The sequence below is a fragment of the Syngnathoides biaculeatus genome, chromosome 9 (assembly GCF_019802595.1).
Source record: "Syngnathoides biaculeatus isolate LvHL_M chromosome 9, ASM1980259v1, whole genome shotgun sequence".
In the NCBI taxonomy this organism is placed as follows: domain Eukaryota; kingdom Metazoa; phylum Chordata; class Actinopteri; order Syngnathiformes; family Syngnathidae; genus Syngnathoides; species Syngnathoides biaculeatus.
In genome coordinates, this window is record NC_084648.1 from 23,575,615 (window position 1) to 23,594,392 (window position 18,778).

At 43.1% G+C, this 18,778-nt stretch overlaps 1 protein-coding gene and 1 long non-coding RNA gene across 10 annotated transcripts in view; one reads left to right on the forward strand and one right to left on the reverse strand.

Annotated features, from left to right (window-relative positions):
• The window catches only part of tenm3 (teneurin transmembrane protein 3), a 338,666-nt gene that overhangs the window by 174,269 nt on the left and 145,619 nt on the right, over positions 1 to 18,778 (forward strand). For all 8 annotated transcript variants that reach the window (XM_061830594.1, XM_061830598.1, XM_061830595.1 and 5 more), the window contains one exon: positions 3,739 to 3,885. In XM_061830594.1, the coding sequence (XP_061686578.1) occupies positions 3,739 to 3,885 (147 nt within the window). The remainder of the gene's footprint in view (positions 1 to 3,738; positions 3,886 to 18,778) is intronic.
• LOC133506451 (uncharacterized) lies at positions 7,200 to 17,988 on the reverse strand. Of its 2 annotated transcripts, none has more exons than XR_009796494.1 (5): positions 11,829 to 17,988; positions 8,012 to 8,084; positions 7,780 to 7,921; positions 7,605 to 7,661; positions 7,200 to 7,330 (listed from the first exon to the last, which is right to left on the reverse strand). It is a non-coding gene; the product is annotated as an uncharacterized LOC133506451 (long non-coding RNA). The 2 variants fall into 2 exon arrangements; XR_009796493.1 differs by having other exon boundaries at positions 7,737 to 7,921.

Here is an 18,778-nt window from a genome sequence, read left to right on the forward strand (position 1 = left end):
CTGTTTTGTAAACTTTGCCCTTCATCCTAGCGGAGACTCTTCTGTCGCATAGAACACCAGACACCTTCCACCAACTGTTCCACCCCGCTTGGACCCATTTCTTCACTTCTTTACCACACTCTCCATTGCTCTCTATTGTTGACCCCAAGTATTTGAAGTCATCCACCCTCACTATCTCTTCTCCCTGAAGCTTCACTCCTCCTCCACCCCTCACATTCATGCACATATATTCTGTTTTACTTCTTTACTCCTCTCCTTTCCAGTGTGTGCCTCCATCTTTCTAATTGTTCCTCCGCCTGCTCCCTGCTTTCACTGCAGATCCCAATATCACCTGCGAATATTATAGTCCAACGGGATTCGAGTCTAACCTCATCAGTCAGCTTATCCATTACTACTGCAAACAGGAAGGGGCTCAGCGCCGATCCCTGATGCAGTCCCACCTCCACCTTAAATTCTTCTGACACACCAACGCCACACCTCACCGCTGTTCTGCTGCATTCATACAAGTCCTGTACTATTCTAACATATATCTCTGCCACACCAGACTTGCGCATGCAGTCCCAAAGTTCCCGTCATAGGCTTTCTCTAGGTCTACAAAGACACAATGTAGCCCCTTCTGACCTTCTCTGTACTTTTCCACACGCATCCTCAAGGCAAATAATGCATCTGTGGTATTTTTTCTTGGCATGAAACCATACTATTGCTCGCAGATACTTACTTCTGTCCTGAGTCTAGCCTCCACTACTCTTTCCCATAACTTAATTGTGTAGCTCATCATCTTTATTCCACTATAGTTTCCACAGCTCTGAACATCGCCTTTGTTCTTAAAAATGGGGACTAGCACACTTTTCAACCATTCTTCTGGCATCTTCTCTCCCGCTAGTATTCTATTGAATAAGTTGGTCAGAAACTCTACAGCCACTGCTCCAAATTGCTTCCATACCTCCACTGGTATGTCATCATGAACAAGTGTCTTTCCATTTTTCATTCTGTTCAGTGCCTTTCTAACTTCCCCCTTACTAATCATTGCCACTTCCTGGTCATTCACGTTTGCCTCTTCTACTCTTCTTTCTCTCCCATTTTCTTCATTCATTAACTTCTCAAAGTACTCTTTCCGTCTACTTAGCACACTACTGCCGTCTGTCAACATATTTCCATCGCTATCTTTTAATCACCTTTACTTGCTGCAAATTCTTCCCATCTCTATTCCTCTGTCTGGCCAACCTGTAAAGATCCTTTCCTCCCTCTTTCGTATCCAACATGGTGTACATGTCGTCATATGCCTCTTGTTTAGCGTTCACCAGCTCTACTTTTGCCCTACGTCATATCTTAATGGATTCCTTCAGCCTATCCTCAGTCCTCTCCACGTCCCACTTCTTCTTCGCTAATCTCTTTCCTTGGATGACTTCCTGTATTTTGAGGTTCCACCACCAAGTCTCCTTCTCATTTTTCATACCAGAAGACACCCCAAGTGCTCTCCTGCCTGCCTCTCTGAGTACCTTGGCAGTACTATTCTAGTCTTCCGTGAGCTCTTCCTGTCCATCTAGAGCCTGTCTCACCTCTTTCCAAAAGGCCCCATGACATTCTTCCTTCTTCAACTTCAACCACCTGATTCTCTGCTCTGGTGGCAACCATTCAGATGTTTATTTATTTATTTTGCAAACGTAACATGCGTCTTTATGGGTTTTTTTGGATCAGCTGTGGTTTTCGCATTGGAACTCTTCCACTGGTACCTTTTTTTTTGTTCAGTTTCTTCGTCATTGTGTTGAACACTGACCTTAACTGAGTCAAGAGAAGCCAGTAGTTCTTTAGAATTGTCCTGAGTTCTAATGTGGCCTTTTGGATGAGTCACCGCTGTTATATTAAGGGAAGCTTTCGAGGCCAGCCACTGTTCCATGTTTTTCCCATGAGAGGATATTAGCTCTCCCTATAGTTCGTTGTAATCTTAAATCTTGATAAATGTAGCTACTTTATATCTCAACGTTTCTGGATTTTGTTTGGATCATGTCATTTTATTAGACCTTTTTTAGATCTTGTGACCGACTTGATTTTGTTGGGACATGTTTGTTGGGATTTCTTGATTGAACAGGTCAAAAGAGAATCTGGCTTCGGTTTGATCATTAGCCACAATAAATTAATAATTTAACAAAGTGTGAGTAATTACATTTTCACACAAGGGCAGGTAACTTTAAATATTTTTTTTCCCTTTTAATGTCACTTGGGTTACATTTGTCTGATATTTATGTACATCTGTCTGATGATCTTAAACAAAGTGTGAAACCTATGGAAAAATCTAAGAACTCCAGAAGGGGGCCAATAGATTTTAATGGGACTGTATATAGTGAGATTGGTTTTAAAGATGTGCAGTGCATGTTATGTATGGCTCCAGGCTATCTAAATGGTTCATGTGAAACTACAACAATTCAGTTGTTTTCTTATGTGGTTTAATCAATTGATTTGTCTCCATTGTCATTAAATTTTCTATTTGTTTACAGAGGAGCACATTTTCACTCATTGGGCTTGAACCAATATGGGTTTTTGAAGACAGGTGTGATTTTTAATGCATGACACTGTTGCCAAATAACAGTATAGTGTAGTGCTTGTCCAGTTTTATGCACAATGATAAGTCACATTGAGGTGTTAAATGATTTGCCTTGTCAGATGAACAAGGTAACTGGAAAGAATTGTCACCATCGAAACAGATTCCATATAGCCTACAGTGCCAATTCTTAAAGCTTTGATAAATATTTAAAATTAAACCTCCAGCAAACCAAGTCAAGTTGACCAACCAAAAAGGATATAAATTGGAGTTAAACAGAAATTGAGTGTAAAAATATGCCCCAACATTAAAACGAAAGCTTGGAAGTTGAAAAATCATTTGTGTGGCATGAAAGAGATAACAACAGACCCTGTCAGACTTATGGGGCACAATAAAAGCTCAGAAATAAAAACACATTTATTATCAGTATGACGTAAAAGTATAACAAGGATTATGGTGGCGAGAGTCTGTGCCTGGAACAGATTAATTCAAGTCACCCATATACTGTTTGTATCTTGCGCAAAACAGATTTTAAATTAAAACAACTCAAATCAACAATACAATGTATTGAATTGTGGTCGACTAGGAGGTTGAACTGTGATTTTGTTATACACCTTGTTTGTTTGTATTCAAAGTTTCCTTTAACATGTTTATTAGAATTATCTGATTGTGCGTTCCTGCATCTGATAATTGATAAATAATTATAGCTAAAGAGAACAAATAAATTCAAACATTTATTGTGTTCTACACATTGCTATTTATTGCTTTGAAAGCCCTAACACTTTTATCTATCTCTTTAGAAGCCAGAACTGTATCGAGTACTAACTTCATGGTGTATTTTTAGATCATACAAATTTTGCTGTGTTTCATCAGCCTGAACCTGAAGGTGCGTTTAGCGTGTTGAAGAAGGATTTGACCCAACAGCGTGTGTAAAATGTACAGTGCGCCCAAATAATTTAATTAGCTGTAAATTCAAGCTTGGGCTCTTTCTTACTTGGAATGAAAGGCTATATTCCCATGATAGCCTGAGTGCAGTTTCTCAGGCTTTACTAAGGTGGTTATTATTCCCACCAACTTTCCAAAATGTATATTGGATGAAGCCTGTTTAACACCCGACTGACCACCGGCAATCCTGTCCCAGTCACTCTGCTCTAACTATGGATATTTTAATTTTATTTTGTATTTTTTACCTTGCCCAGAGGGTTGTCCAGGTCTCTGCAACAACAATGGAAGATGCACCTTAGAGGTCAGTGGATGGCACTGTATCTGCCAGTCAGGATGGAGAGGAGCAGGATGTCATGTAGCCATGGAAACCCTCTGTACTGATGGCAAGGACAATGAAGCAGGTATGTTCAACTAGAGCTGGGGTGCCCCCAACTTTTTTACCCCAAGATCTACTTTTCAAGCAGCCAGCCTCTCGGGGGGTAATGGTGCTCCCAAACCATTTTAAGGTTAATGTTATGTTGCCTCCTATTTTTAAAATACAGAATTAGCTTTTTGTGCAAGGTATTGTCTGTGCTTTCGTCCTGGATCAGGCTGTGCCAAGGTGGAATTTTAAAATTGCACACCATCTCATCCTGTACTTTCTACTTTGGCTTCAGACCAAACCTTTCCCACTCGGAAAAGCGAAAATCTCATCCAATTTAACCACTTTTTCTTAGATTATTCACATATTCCGACAGTCATTGCGCCTTAAAACAACAGTATTTCTTTTTTAACTTTCTCCATTAATATTGAAAGTAAACATATGCAGTATGTCTAGCTCGTCTTTGCGCTACGTTGCCCAGACTGTGGATGCTGTCATTATAAAACACATTGATGTGCGTAAGTACTGTAACATTTGTAATTATGAGTGTACATCGTTAAGAGTGCGGGGGGGGGGGGGGGGGGGTCGGTCAGGCGCGGGTGTAAAGTAAACTAGGAAAAGAGTGGCAGGGCAGCGGGTCGTTGTTCGAGAAAGTTCCGTGTCCTGCCCAAAAGAAACCAGTGGCTTCTTCTTTTCATTTATTACAGTACTTATGCGAATTGTGCTATTGAATGTAAAAAAAGAGTCATCCCTCATTAATTGAATCACATTGCAAAATGCCACAAACTGAATAGCTGTATGGTATATTTTCAATTTGCATTGTATTTTTTTTTTTTTGCGCACAATGCAGAATATCTGCGAAGAGACTGACTTTTATGTACAGTGACGAAAACAAGTATTTAAACACTCTGCTATATTGCAAGTTCTCCCACTTAGAAATCATCGATGGGTCTGAAATTTTCATCATAGGTGCATGTCCACTGTGAGAGAGACAACCTAAAAAGAAAAATCCAGAAATCACAATGTATGATTTTTTAATACTTTATTTGTATGATACAGCTGCTAATAAGTACATGAACACCTGAGAAAACCAATGTTAATATTTGGTACAGTAGCCTTTGTTTGCAATTACAGAGGTCAAATGTTTCCTGTAGTTGGTTTGCACACACTGCAGGAGGGATTTTGGTCCACTCCTCCACACAGATCTTCTCTAGATCAGACAGATTTCTGGGCTGTCGCTGAGAAGCATAGAGGTTCAGCTCCCTCCAAAGGTTTTCTATTGGGTTTAGATCTGGAGACTGGCTACCATGTCAGAACCTAGATATGCTTCTTACGGAGCCACTCCTTGGTTTTCTTGGCTGTGTGCTTCGGGTCATTGCCATGTTAAAAGACCCAGCCACGACCCATCTTCAATGCTCTGACTGAGGGAAAGAGGTTGTGCCATCAAAATCTCAAAATACATGGCCGCAGTCATCCTCTTCTTAATACAGCGCAGTAGTCCTTTCCCATGTGCAGAAAAACAACCCCAAAGCATGATGCTACCACCCCCATGCTTCACAGTAGGGATGGTGTCCTTGGGATGGAACTCATCATTCGTCTTCCTCCAAACACGGTTAGTGGAATTATGACCAAAAAGTTCCATTTTGGTCTCATCTGACAACAAAACTTACTCCCATGACTCCTCTGTATCATCCAAATGGTCATTGGCAAACATAAGATGGGCCTTGACATGTGCTGGTTTAAGCAGGGGAACCTTCCGTGCCATGCATGATTTCAAACCATGACGTCTTAGTGTATTACCAACAGTCACCTTGGAAATGATGGTGCCAGCTCTTTTCAGGTCATTAAGCAAGTCCTGTTGTGTAGTCCTAGGCGGGTTCGTCACCTTTGTAAGGACCATTGAGACCCCACGAGGTGATATCTTGAATGGGGCTCCACTCCGATTGAGAATGAACATCATATTTAGCTTCTTCCATTTTCTAATGATTGCTCCAACAGTGGACCTTTTTTCACCAAGTTGCTTGGCAATTTCTCCGTAGCCCTTTCAAGCCATTTGGAGTTGTACAATTTTGTCTCTGGTGTCCTTGGACAGCTCTTTGGTCTTGCCCATGTTACAAGTTGAGTTTTACTGATTGTATGGGTTGGACAGGTGTCTTTCTGCAGCTAACGACCTCACACAAGTGCATCTGATTCAGGATAATACATGGAGTGGAGGTGGACTTTTAAAGGCGAACTAACAGCTCTTTGAGGGTCAGAATTCTAGCTGATTGACAAGTGTTCAAATACTTATTTGCAGCTCTATCACACAAATAAATTGTTAAAAAAATCAAACATTTCTGGATTTTTCTTTTTACATTATCTGTCTCACAGTGGATATGCACCGATGACGCAAATTTCCGACCCCTCCATAATTTCCACGTGGAATATTGCAATATAACAGGGTGTTCAAATACGTATTTTCTTCACTGTATTTGAATCTGGGTACCAGAATTACTAAAATATGTTAACATTTTATACTTTACATATTTGAGACTGGGCGACACAGTGGATCAGCTGGTAAAGCGCAGTTCTAAAGTCCCAGGTTCAATCCCGGACCCGCCTGTGTGGAGTTTCCACGTTCTCCCCGTGGCTGTGTGGGTTTTCTCCGGGCACTCTGGTTTCCTCACACTTCCCAAAAACATGCAACATCAATTGGACACTCTAAATTACCCCAGGGTGTGATTGTGACTGCAGCTGTTTGTCTCTATGTGCCCCGCAATTGGCTGACAGACAGTTTGGGATGTACACCGCCTCCTGCCCGTTGACAGCTTGGATAGGCTCCAGCATTCCCGCGACCCTTGTGAGGATAACCAGCAAAGAAAATGGATGGATGGATGATTTGAGACCAAGATACACTTATTTACTTAAATTAAATAATCATCATAACACCGATGTTAATCTTTCCCGCAACAGTTGCCTGGCCGTGGTCAGTAAAGCAGTGGAGGCGCCTTTGTGCTGGGAACGATAATGGTACGAAGCACTGGTTTGCTGCTCGGAAGGCTTTATTAGATCCTTTAAGCACTCAGTATCAATGTGTCTTAAACACTACTCCTCCCCAGTCACCCTCGCTAACGTTGTAAACTACAGTCACTGTGATTTGATGGGCGCGACTGCACAACCAGACTGTTTTTCAATCAAAATACACACAAGTACAAACAATTGGGTTATTCAGCCAACAGTAATACATGTTTAACATTTTCAAATAAAATACACAATATAAATTATATAAATAAATATTTTTTTTTCTTAAATTATGTTACAAACCAATTAAAATATAATATTCCACTATGTGAACTTTAACTATGTGTCTGTCATATTTACTGTCCATCCTGGTTCCTCCCGTCCTGTTGTCTGCCACTACCATCTGTCAGGCTCATATTTCAGGCATGACGTGGCTGCACTTTGTAAATCACTCAGGATCCCCTCGTGGCTTCTCAAGACACAGTCTGAGTTCAAAATTTAGGGACTTGGTTATTATTACATTTGCCAAACACTATAACTATCAGTTAGGAATCTATCAAACACAAGAATCTGTATTTTGTTTATAGAAAGAGCATTGTTCAGAAGTCTGCAAACAGCACACAAAATACTTTCAATTGTATTAATAAAGGCAATATCGTTTGAAAGTTAAAAGAAGTACAAAATCTTCACCTGATTCTCAACTGTATATTACTGTTAAAAAAAAAAAAAATCTGTACAAAATATATAATATTCAATTACCTTTTCAGGATCCATTTGATATTTTCCTTGAGGTTTCCCCATCAACATTTGGAATTTCTGGAAATCAAAAAAAGATGACAAAATTGGGAATTAATTTGTTGTTCAAATTAAACTCAACAACTTTTTCCATACTTAATTATAGCTGCTCTGCAGAAGCAGAAGGGTCTTCCGTCACCTTCTATTCAAGGACAATGAAGTCGGCCAGATATTTTATCTGTACAATGTCGATGTCCTCGTATTGTGCTGCTCTATGGTCTTGATGCCTGCTGGTGTACCTTATCTCAGTCAGCAGCATCAGCCCTTTTTTTTTCGGAACTCTGAACAACAACACATGCATGCAGTGAAAGAATCAAATGAGACATGCCAATTATGATTCCACCATACACAACTGGGGAAAAATAACTTACTGATCCCTTGTACTATAGCCGTCTTATTCTGCCCCAAGGAAGTTGGGTGGGTACCATAACCAATTTATGTTAGCTGAAAAAGAACAGATATTTTGGATTAATTATAAATCTAATCGGCACAGCCAGCACCCTTAATTGATGGAATATACTGTATATCCTCAATGGTGGAGGCCAGTGTTTCAGGATACATAAAAATATATTTGGTTGTGTAGCAAGATTACGTTTACTTAAATTGCGTTCCACTCTCAAGATGAACATATTTTTTCTTCGATGGATTTGCCAAGGTAGCTTTGCCTAAGTCAGTAAGTCTAATAAGTCAATATATTAATGTAAGTACCAATTTTTCATTACACATGTTCTAGTTCAGGGTGTACCACGATCCTGCCCGTTTACAGCTGGGATAGCCTCCAGGTATCCTCCGACCCGATAAGCAGCTAAAAAAATGAATGGATGGAATTTAAAAAAACATCATTCGAAAGAGCTTTGAAAACCCCTTAAAACCTTACTTAAATTATCTCAATAGCTCAAACAACAAAAGTTGTGACCATTTAAAGATTCAGAATATGGGCTAATTATGGTATTGGTAAAACAATAGAAAAGAACAATAAGTTGGGACCTTCCCAGTGAATTAGGATCTTTAAGATGTCATGACTTCTTTGTTTCTCAATGAACCCTTGATTATTACCATTTGCACTTATTTTCATTACAATTGCATATAATTGCATACAAAGCAGCAAATCCGGCAATTTTACCGATTTTGTCATGCGATGAACATGCGAGCGTCAAGAAACATATCGTATCATTTTCATATTTCACTTGTGCATCTACTACTACATCTACTACTTACTTTTACATCTATAAGCACAAATAAAACAACTGAATTAATTTTGAAAAAAAATATATATGTATATCAGTGATGAAAGTTATCGGAATTTTCCCTGAATTTTTAAATTTTCATGAAAATTGCTCTGAAAAATTGAGGAAAAATTGCCTAAAATTAATCCGGATATTAGTTGACAACATTGAACGAACATGCGTTTGAGTTCGTTGTTTTGCTTTAACGAGCGTAGCCATGTTGAGGCACTAACACTCGTAACAGTAACGCCCCTCCTGTCGCATTCTCTCACGACGTCGCTTATTTTGTGTGGTCTTGACAGTAATTTATGTGTTTATTTCATAAATGTTGTTAACTAAACAAGCCTACTCCAAAACAACCGGTATTCACCCGGAAACAGGAAATGCAAGTTAACCGCATGTACGAAAGCGCATGCTCAGAACTGCTTCATGTAATGCGAGTGCATTTACGTCGAAAGTCATCAACATCATGAGGTAATGTCAAAGGAAATTCAGTTACACCAGGGGTGCTCATTGCGTCGATCGCGAGGCAGTGTGCGTAAAAAACAAAAAAAACATTAGACTATCATCCACCTCGTCGCTTGATTCAGGTGTGGCCAATAAGTCAAGCGCATGCACATAAAGGCGCGTTCTAGCAAGCCAGCTTCCTATTTACGGCAGTCCCGTGGTGCGTGCCCCCCACAACAATACGTCACGATTGCCGCCAGCAATGTTTTTTCCAATGTATTGCTAGCTTGTTGCCACTAACGCCGATTATGTTGAACTAAACTTTCAGCATTTTCAAAACAAAAAAATTTATGATTGTCCTGATTTGGACCATATACACATACCAAATTTAATGCGAGAGAGAAAATAGTACCCTGGATTATCACATATCGCCCTGCTGGATCCTGAATTGTATTAGTGATTTGTAATGGTATAGTTTTGTGAATAAGAATTAAAACAGACCGTGCATAATTATTGTATGATGCATATACTACATTTCCAGGCCACCTATTTCTAACCTTTTTGATTTCTGAATCAGTCAAATGACTTTCCTGAAGGAGGATTATTTTAGCATTCAATAATTTAATTCTATTAATAACCTGTTTCAATTTATTAAGATTTTTAAAACCCCTGACATTCCAACTTGTAATCTTTAAATCAACAATTTTATGACTTGTGCTTTCCATAAGCATACAAAATACAATATTATCAAAACAGTGACTTGGATTAACATAATGTCTGTGCAACTTAAACTAAACAACACAACATGAACCTTTATAAACAAAAATCTATAAAACATCCCCATCCCTTACTCTAAATAAACACCAATCCACCTCATGTAGAAGTCGTAAAACTATTCAAGCAAACGAAAAACGGAAATCCAGGCCACCAAACGCGAGGCGTTCGGGTGGACAGGTCAGGCGGACGACCCAGACGCCAAGCACCAGGATCCCCACGGGGCGATTCGGGCAGCAATGTGAGGCGGCTGGGGAACCGTCGCCACCTCCTGGACAGCAACGTGAACAGGCGGCGTCAGTGCCACCTCCTCCTGGACAGCAATATGAGAAGGCGGCGGCATCATCGCCACCTCCTGGACGGGAACGTGAGGCGGCTGGGGAGCCGTCGCCACCTCCTGGACAGCAACGTGAGAAGGCAGCGTCAGTGCCACCTCCTCTTGGACAGCAACATGAGAAGGCGGTGGCACAATCGCCACCTCCTGGACGGGAACATATGGCCGTGCCCGTTGCCGTCGGAGCAGGAACGGGGGGCGACGGCGGACCGGTCGCCAACGAAGCATTAGCATGGAGCGGCTGCGGGCCGGTCGCCACCAGTACTCCTGGGCACGGATGAGAAGCGGCTGCGAAAGCGTCGCCACCGCCTGGACAGCAACGTGAGGCGGCGGCGAATCGGTCTCCACTGCCACTTAAGCTCTGCTCGGAACAGCCAAAACTGTAATGTGGGCGTGGCACGGTGGCGGATCCGTTTCCCTCTGGGCTGTGGGTCTGCTGGTTTCACCGTTGCCGGCGAGGAGTGGGAGGAGGGTGTCTTAGTTGCCGCGCAGCGGGAGGCACAAGGGAGCCCCCGGCCGGGGTGTCTCCTCTGGGCGTCACGCGGAGGTCCCGGGTAGATGGCCAAGCGGGTTCCCACAAACGGGTTGGTGTACTCTGACCTACCGGGCGAAGACGCTCGGGTGCTGGAAACGCGGGGAGGTGAAACAAACTGGCCGGGATTGAAGACCGGGCGAAGAGATTCGTAATCGAAATAATCAGAGTCGTACTCAGGCAGCCGGTCATACAAATCAAGGTCCTCCTCATAGTCTGAAAACTCAAGAGTCCAGGAGAATATGCGGTGCCGGACGGTTCGTCGTCGGGACGTATTCGTAGCTCGCCGGCGGAGCGTATGACACGGAAGCGGAGGACGCCATGGAGCCTACCCGGATCGGACAGGTTGGTCCTCCGGCAGACGGTCTATCGATCAAGGCAGAAGTCTCAAAGGAGTCAGGCTTAAGGGGTCGGTCGGAGAACAGGCGAAGGTCGGTGCACACGGGTTGTCGATCAGGGATACGAGAGTGCTGGAAGGGGACATGAACCTTAACGATCTGGCCGAGCACTAGTCGTCATCGGGGTCCTATATAATAATATAATCTATAATAAGATAATCAGCCCGCATGAGGCGCAGGTGTGTGCCTCCCAATTAGCGCGAGCACGCGGGCACCCGCACAGCCCGGGCGGGAGCGGCAGGATTATGACAATTTTTAATCCCTAATCACACCCGCAACTTTATCTGCGAGCATGACTGACCACACCCGTACATTTTTCAAATGTGTGTGCATGTGTGTATATGTATATATATATATATATATATATATATATATGTTTTTTCCTCCCCGCGTGTTCGTTTAGTTTCGGGTAGTGAGAATGTTGGTTATCCAAATACAGGCTGGAGATGATGAAGTTTCTTCGAAGCTTTTACTTACAGAATATTCTGGGCACAAATGAGTGACAGACAATGGCTGTAGCAGATCAGAAGTGCAAAGATACAAAGAACTTGCAGCATTCTTTTGTGATGTGGACCCTTCTGGCAATCATAATGACTAAACCACATCTATCTGGTAATAACGGGCATATTCCTACGTCCTGGTCTATAGTAAACATTTCAGCAAGATTCACTTAAGGTTATCTGATGAGTTGGCATGCTTCAAACGAGTTATACACACAAAGAACAGAAGACACACTTCAATCCCCCTTTCGGACTCGAAAGAGTCCGACACCTGAAACCGGGAGGGGCTGGTGCATTGGGCCTGAAGGGGGAGCAATTCATCCATTCTCAATGGCGGCAGTAATCAATCGCTGACACAGCTATCTTTTCCTCTGGGATTGAGTCGAGCTGGGGTGCAGTTGGCTTCTTCAGGACCTTGGGGTTAGACTGCCTGGTCCCAGGTTGATTCACTGGGATTATTGTGCCCATGTACCGTGAAATCAACCCTTGTATAATGATGTCATGAAAGGGTGCCAGCCGACACTGGAGACGCGGTTTTCCGGTTGTCGTCAGGTGGAGGGATTGCTGAGCCTGATGCGGACCTGGTGGGTCGTGTGGACGAGATGTGGTATCACGTGTCCCCCTTTCCTTCAAGACGTACTGCTGTGGCTGTCCACTCAGTAACTTGAAAGGGACCTGTCCACCTAGGTTCAGACCATTGTCGTTTAATCACTTTTAACCACATAGATGTTTCAAACCTAATGTTTTTTCTACAGCCTGGAGATGTTTGTTTTTGAAATGAGTTCCATTGTCTGATCTAATTTTCCTTAGGGAACCCGTTCGTTGGAATGTAATGATTAACCAAATGTTTTACCACTACGCTCACTGTTTCAGATTTGCAGGGATATGCTTCTGGCCATCCTGAAAAATAATCTACTATAACTAGCAAATACCGGTAACCTGACACTGTTTTAATCATGTCAGTAAAATCCATTGAAATCACCTGACCAGGAGCGTCCACGTCCGGATCGTGGACTCCCTGCGGTGGTTTTGTTGTAGGCATACTGTTATACCTACTGCAAAAGCTGCAGTCCTGCAGTTCACCTTTAACAATTTGTCTCAAAAAAGGATGCCACCAGGAGTGGAGTCGTCTCAATGTTTCATCCACACCTACATGGCATGTTCCATGGGGTTCAGAAATTAGATTTTTCAATTGTGTCCGAGATGGAATGCATTTATCTTCTTTTCGCCATATGCCATCCTCATCTTTGACACCCCCTTTCGACTTCCACATACTCTTTTCTTCTGGACTTGCCTTTTCCTGCCACACCTTCACTGTTTCTACTGTCACCTCCTGTTGATTTTCACATTCAGACTCACTTACAATTAGTTGGAGTGTTGGTCGGTACCCTGCAGCCTTTTTTGCTGCTTGATCTGCTGATTCGTTACCTGCTGATACAAAATCATTAGTTCGAGAGTGACCTTTGCATTTTATTACTGCTACCGCTGTTGGGAGCAGTGACGCGTCTCGCAATTTGAGAATGTCGTCTTGATGTTTTAATGGGTGTACCGGTTGCAGTTTGGAAATTGTTTTGCTGCCATTCTTTTAATGCAACATGAACTGTCATGTGTGCATACGCTGAATCTGTGTAAATGTTTACTGAGTGGTTTTCTGCTAACCTGAGAGCTGCTGTCAATGCCAAAATTTCTGCTCTTTGTGCTTTGTGCTGACTGTCTGACTGTGAGCCTAAAATTCTTACAGCTTGGACTTATTGCACATATTGGATGTCTTTGCTCGTATTTTTCCAATGTAGTGGATGCAGACTTGACTTCCTCCTTCCCTTTTCTGATAAAGGGCAGCAGACAAACTGCTGACCTTTTCAGATGAGTCTAGATAAAACATGCGGTTGTAATCAGGAATTGCAAGAGCCGCAGCAGCGGAAAGATGCTGTTTCAAGGAAATGAAGGAAGTATCTGCTTCCGTGGTCCAACAAAGAATATTAGAAAGGTTCCGCATACGCTGGTCATTTACCATCTTTCGGAGCGGGTAAGTAAGGTCAGCAAAGTCTGGAATATGATGTCTGGAGTAGTTGCAAAGACCAAGAAAGGCCAGCATGGTTTTGACATTCATTGGTTTTGGGTGATGAAGGATGTCATCTTTGTGAGAGGGAGACATTCCTGTGGTGTGGCGTGAGATCAGTCGTCCGAGAAAGGAAACCTGTGGTCGGGCAATCTGAAGTTTGGACTTGGAACACTTCAGACCAACAGAGGCCAAATGAGAGAGCAAAGACCTGGTGGCTTCAAGACAAGAAGTTTCAGATGGAGCTGCCAGCAAGAGGTCATCCACATACTGCACCAGGAGAACTCCATTAGCAATTCAAGCGGAGACAGCAACTGACGAAGACAGTTGTTGAAGAGTCCGGGGGAAAGGACAAAACCTTGAGGCATGCGATTGTAGGAGTAACAAACACCATTCCAAGTGAAAGCAAAAAAATGCCTCATTGAAGGATGGAGAGGAATGCAAAAGAAAGCATTAGCCAAGTCAATGCAAGTGAAATGAGTGTGGGCTGATGTAATTTGGGACAGTGTCGAGTGAGGGTTCGGGACTGGCAAAGTGGGAGTTAAAACAGCCGCATTAATTGCTCGCAGGTCATGGACCATGCGAAACTTTCCAGTGTCTTTCTTTTCAACCGGTAAAATTGGTGTGTTATAATCAGATTCAGGAATTTCACATAACACCCTGCTTTGAGCAGGCCGTCAATTGTGTCCGAAATGCCAACCATCCCAGCCTCTTTTACAGAGTATTGGGGAACATATATTCATCCTGGTTTCATCAGAAACGCAACAGGTGAGACATTGCAGAGACTAACGTCAGTGGGATTCGTAGACCACAGCGACGCAGGAAGGGAATCAAGAAGTTGACCAGCAAAGTCACTGTCGGTTGTTTCACGTCCATGGTGCCTATCCAGAAACTGGTGCTCCAAAACAGAAGTTGTCAAAAATGTGTTAGACTGAATCCAATAAGCATCAAGGGATGATGAATAGAGCAATTGAGAGTGAAATGAATTTTGCCAATCTGTGGCCTGTGTGCATGTCAGGACAAACGGACCAAGATCCTTCGCTGTGTGCTGAGGCGAAACCATCAAGGAGACATGTGGGTGACAAGGAGGCATAGAAGGATCCGGAGGATCCGCCATCTTATACCATTCGAGTTGTTCAGGAGACAAAAACAACGAAAAGGCAACAACTGGTTTGCCCACAAACAAATCACCATGTTCAATTCCCATATGTTATCAATGTCCTGAAATGCCTCGCTATAGATCTCTTCTCCTGATCTGTCATAGTACAGAGTGCAATGCATACAATCAGTTACTATATCATAAGATCTGAGATTACGGACCCAAGGTGACCAGAGAGTCCAAAAGTGCTTAGCCTCGAGCCAACCACTGGAGTCAATATCCACTCTTGCCCAATAGATGTCAGCAGTGGCGCATGCCACAGTGCGTTGTTCAACAAGCGGAAACTGGGAGGTGGCACAGGCGGCAGAGCAGCAGTACGTGTTACCATCCGGAAATTCCAGGATAAATCCATCAGGGCTGCATTTAATGAGAGGGCACGTGGCGATGTGGAGATCTCTGCCCAAAAGATTGACTGGACAGTTAGGTGCAAACACAAAAGAATGCAAAAAGTCTGTGAAAAACATTGAACAGTCACCGGAGTGGTCAATTGCAGGGCAGTTTCTTCACCCTTGAATCCAACAAGTGAGATGGTTTTTCGTCAGGATCATCAAAGGCTCCTGCAGGCCTAAACATGCGAATTCAGGGCACCATCATTGCGGAAACTGTCCACCAGAGGGTGGTAGATACTGCTGGTTTGGCACTGAGGGATATCTCTGTTACTGCTGCGGTAGCTGCTGGTGCTGTCCAAGATGTCCTCCCTCTCGGGATTGGTTGTAACCTCGTCGATTGTAGCCACATGCAGGTTGTTGGCCTCTGCCTCTGCCTCTCCATCCGGACACTTGAGGTCGCTGTCTGCAAGCGCGGGCCCAATGACCAAGCCGTCCACAATTGAAGCACATGTCACGACCACCAGGGGGCGCACCTCGACCTATGAATGAACCTGCTTGATACATCATGCACTCGGAACCGACAGAGGGAGATGAGATCACAGCATGAGTGGCTTCTTCCTGATTTTTCAGATATTGCAACTGCAACATAGCAAGTTGTGTTTCTGTACTTTTGTGTTTGTTTACCTTAGATTTTTTCTCTTTAGCATATCTCCTCAAATGATGTTTAAGATGTGACAACCACCGGTCAACCTCAGCACCAGGAAGGTCTGGATTGGCCTCCATGTCCTGCGCCACAGACTTGGGAACGCCCTTCAAAATAGCTGCTCGGAACACTTGCGAATGCAAGGCAGAGGCCGTAGGAGCGTGTCCTGTTTTCAGAGAATAATCAGTGAGGGCACGGTCAACAAAAGCCGCGTCCTCCTCATCTGCTTTGGGAGCAAACACCATATCTGAGATAACACACTCGGGAAGTGGAAACAAAGCGTCCAGTGCTGTAGACAAGGTCAAATAATTTTCTCGTGTAAGAGCCTGATGATCGGGGAGAGAAGAAAAACCTGAATTTTGCATCAGACTATTCAACTATGAAAGTGGAGATGATTGTGTAAGAAGGACATGGATATCACCTGCTGTTAACATTTGTCCCGGAACCACTCTCTGCACTGCTTGAAGCCAGTTTACAGCACGAGATCGCATAGGTGGCAGTTTCTGGATCAGCAGACTCACATCAGTGGGAGAGAAAGGTTTGTAAAACATAGCAGAGTTACCAGTAGCCGGATCAACTTTGGCCAACATGGGAGCCTGTTAGATTTGGGAACGTGTCACAGGCCGATGAGGAGAAGCTGGACCTTCGGAAGATTTCTCGGGGTCTTCAGGACTTCCAGTTTGATCCTGAACAGAGTCGAGGAGGGAACCTGAAAGATTCTGGACATGACACTTTAATTCTGTTATTTGGTTCTGTAACTGTTAATGTACAACCTGTTTTCCACTTCCCCACTTGAAGGGCCTCTACCAGGGTAGACAGCAAATTCCTGTTCTCTCTTCAGTCGGGCTGCTTCTTATTCTGTGCGGAGGGCACATTTCTGCTCCTCCACTTCAGCGTTCGCTCTGTTTTCATGTTCAGTGGTGATTCTCTCAAGTTGATCTCTAATATTTTGTGGAACCTCTTGATGTCTATTTAATTCCGCCTTGTACATTCCTAGCCGATTCAAACGTGTAAATGGGTCAGCTCTCAAATCTACAACTTTGTCCAATTTTCCTTCTAATTCTTTACTGGCGGCGGTCACTTCAGCAGCCAGAGTTACTGCAACCGTATTCATGTTTGATGTTTTTTGTGAGTGAGTGAGAGGCGTTTGATCATCTACATCTACTTCAAGTCGACCGGCAGTTACATTCAACACTGGAGCCTGGAATTTCCTGGCGTCATGGTAAGGTGGTACACATGAGTCATTTGGAGACAATGCCAAAAGATGTTTCTCCTCCAACTAAGGAGGCGGCGCAGAGGGCACTTTGGGTGTTGAAGGTACCAGACCAACACTCTCTTCCTTGACAGCCAAATGGGACAACTTTAACGCACATCCCATCGCCATCATCCTTGCTCTCGCTTTCATTTCCACAACTTTCTCAGCATTCTCTCTCACCTTTCTACCTTTTGGAGACAACCTATTAGTTTTTTCCACTTCCAATTTAAGAGCTGCCGCTCTTTTAGCACAAGCTTTTTCCGTTTCCCTCATTAATGTCACCAAACACGCAGTTAAAGACATTGGAGGAAACCATCCATTCTCACATTTCCCTCATCCATTCTTTCAATTGTTCTTTCTCATTCAGAACTATATACAAAAGAAAACAAATACTCATTAAATTCATATTACACAAATAAATGACAAAACACACATAACATACAGAATGGCTTGGTATTTGCCGCAAATCGAACCATTCACTTTCCTTATGAAACTCTCCCTGCATTTTGATTCAAATTGTCTTTTATCAAAAGTGGTCGAACCTCTTTGATTTTTTTTTTTCTCAAAAGTACTCTTAAAATCTTATTTTATTTGAGGAATTCTAGTTTCTAGGATTCTTGAAAGAACAAAACAACCTCTCCTAAAATGAAATTACAATTGCGCAATTCACTGTTCATCCGGGTATCTCTTCTCAACTTCTGTTCATCTGGGTATGTCTTCTCAACTTTTTATAGTGCACACTTTGTCCTTTGATTTCGAATGAGGAATTCTCGTCTCTAGGATTCTCCGAAAAGAACGAGACAACCTCTCGGTTCAGAAAGTTTTGTACTGGCTTCAACCCATTGGTATGTCTGCCAGTCATGGGATTTACAACCTTTTTGTGTCGGCACAACCTCCGATCACAGGGCACTTCTAAACCCTTTTTAGAGTGGTACGTCCACACACTCTACGGCTTTTCAACCATTTTGGTGGGATGCGCCGGTCCCACCAGGGCCTCTAACCCGGAACTATAACACCCACAGTTTCCCCACTGTTCAACCAGCAAGAAATTAATTTCACACTGACACAAATTCAAACGTGACACGGACCTCAACACCAGTTAACAAACAGAAGATCACTTTTGGAGGATAAATGTCCTCTCACCTTGACAATTGTTGGCCGGACGATGTTCTGTCTGTCAACCAACACCTCAGTCCGAAATCACGTCTGGGTCACCAATTGTTGGAGGACGCTTTTTTCCTCCCCGCATGTTCGTTTAGTTTCGCGTAGTGAGAATGTTGGTTATCCAAATACAGGCTGGAGATGATGAACAGTTTCTTCGAAGCTTTTACTTAAAGAATATTCTGGGCACAAATGAGTGACAGACAATGGCTGTAGCAGATCAGAAGTGCAAAGATACAAAGGACTTGCAGCATTCTTATA